Consider the following 1,981-nt stretch of genomic DNA (forward strand, 5'->3'; position numbering starts at 1 on the left):
CGACTTGCGGTTAATAGAGCGATCGATTTGGTACTTCCCAGTTAGGCGGGCTCGGTTCGGTGTTCAAAAATTACAGATTCTCCCGCCCACCACTGTCATGATGACAAATATAGCTGTGTATAAATATGAGAACCCCAACGCTTATAGAAAATATATATGTGTATTGTTATTTGGATCTGCTATCTGCTATAGGTTGAGGTCGCTATTATTTTCTGCTGCAAACAAATGGCTGCGAGGAAGGATTTCGTCGGAGATATCAATCCAACCAAGCTTGCCTGGTCTTTGGTTGTGGGGGTTGCTCGATTGTATGAGTTTCCAAGTCAGTGGAACAAGAATGAGGTGTTTAGCTTGGAGTTGGTTTTACAAGATGAGAAGGTATTTATTCCATTCATACTTATACTTTGCAGCTTTTTCTTAGGTGTGCACTAATAAGTTCTGTTCATGTTGTTTTTATGCAATTTACAGGGTGATAGAATTCATGCAACCGTTTGTAAGCCTGGGTTGGAGTTGTTCAAAAATAGGATAAAGGAGCATTGTGTTTATAGTATGCAAAATTTTATTGTCAAGCTTAACAATGGAAAGGTTAGGACAACTCCTCACAAGTACAAGCTTAACTTTTATACAAAGACTGTGGTGGCAGCCCTACCTATTGAGACTTTTGCTTTTAACCCATTCAAATTCCGTCCGTTTCATGAACTTGATGAAAATGGTCCAACCGACGGAAATTTATTATTTGGTAAGCTTAATTGAAATAGCTTTTTTTAGTCATCCTTTGATCAGACTGGGAAGTTATACTTTTAGATTTAACGCTATGTATTGTGAAATGTAGATTACATAGGAGAGGTTGTTGGAAAGGAGGAGGTCAGAGGGCTGATTACGCGCACTGGTGATGAAACGAAGCTTATTACACTTCAGTTGGAAGATCTAGAGTAACGTTTATTACTTTGGATATGTGTCAGCTATGAATTTAGTATGAGTTTTGAATCATTTAAACTGAGGCTTACTTTGAGTATTAACTTTGGTCATGCACTAAAGAAAAAGAAAAAATGCAGTCATTATTTAAAGGGGAAGTAATTTTTTTTAAATTAAATGTGTCTAAATTGTTGGATATGTTAAATAGATCATGACTCAACTGAGGTTGGTAAATTAGTTTAACATATTGTGCATATTATATTATACGGACAAACTATGTAACTTTAATGCACTACCTTATGTGATTAGTAACAAATAGTGGACAAATTAGTTAAGGTGTGGTGTTCTGTTTTTCGTTCCAGAAAGTACAAAATTAAATGTACATTGCTTGGGGAATTGGTCGATGAAGTTCTTTCACATCTCGAGCAAGATGATGGGGAGCCTTTCCTAATAGTGGTTCAGCTCTTTAAGTCCAACATGTACTTGAATTCTGTCAATATTCAAAGCACCTACTATGTGTTCACATGTTACTTCAATCCAAACCTTCCTGAGGTTATTGACTACAAGAAAAGGTTTGTTATTGGTGCACAAATACTTGGTTTATTCTGCATTTAGATTCCAGATTTTGAATATAATCTTAGCGTATGTTAACTTTTTCGCCATATGCACAGATTGGCAACTGATTTTATTTCATGTTCACAACGAATTAGTCAGTTGAAAACTCAACCTCAATACTTAGTCACAGATGAGATCAATGCCAGCATTGTACCAGTGCGCACTATAGAAGAGGTTCTTAATATGACTGAGGTGAGATTGCAATTTGATAACTTAGGCCGTACGTATTTTGTTACTGACTTAGACCATTTTTGTTAGAAAACGTCATGTTGGATTGTTGGGACTATTGTTTCTCTAGAGGTTGGTAAAGATGATTGGTCCTATATATCGTGTAAGACATGTCCTAAGAAGGTTGTGTAGAGCAAAGATAGGTATTGGTGTGATAATTATAGGCGTGTAGGCTTCAAGGTTATGCTAAGGTTGGTTGTTAGATCAGAAAATTTTCCTAATTTTC

General features: G+C 36.3%; 1 protein-coding gene across 1 annotated transcript; it reads left to right on the forward strand.

Moving 5' to 3' along the window:
* Positions 1-225: 225 nt before the first annotated feature.
* LOC107472637 (uncharacterized) lies at positions 226-1,927 on the forward strand. The gene is made up of 6 exons (XM_021134579.2): positions 226-375; positions 466-736; positions 830-929; positions 1,275-1,484; positions 1,584-1,719; positions 1,826-1,927. Exons 1-6 carry the CDS (start codon positions 226-228, stop codon positions 1,925-1,927), a joined length of 969 nt encoding a protein of 322 aa, XP_020990238.1.
* The last annotated feature ends 54 nt before the right edge of the window (positions 1,928-1,981 follow it).

Source organism: Arachis duranensis, unplaced genomic scaffold, assembly GCF_000817695.3.
Source record: "Arachis duranensis cultivar V14167 unplaced genomic scaffold, aradu.V14167.gnm2.J7QH unplaced_Scaffold_217317, whole genome shotgun sequence".
NCBI classification, from domain to species: domain Eukaryota; kingdom Viridiplantae; phylum Streptophyta; class Magnoliopsida; order Fabales; family Fabaceae; genus Arachis; species Arachis duranensis.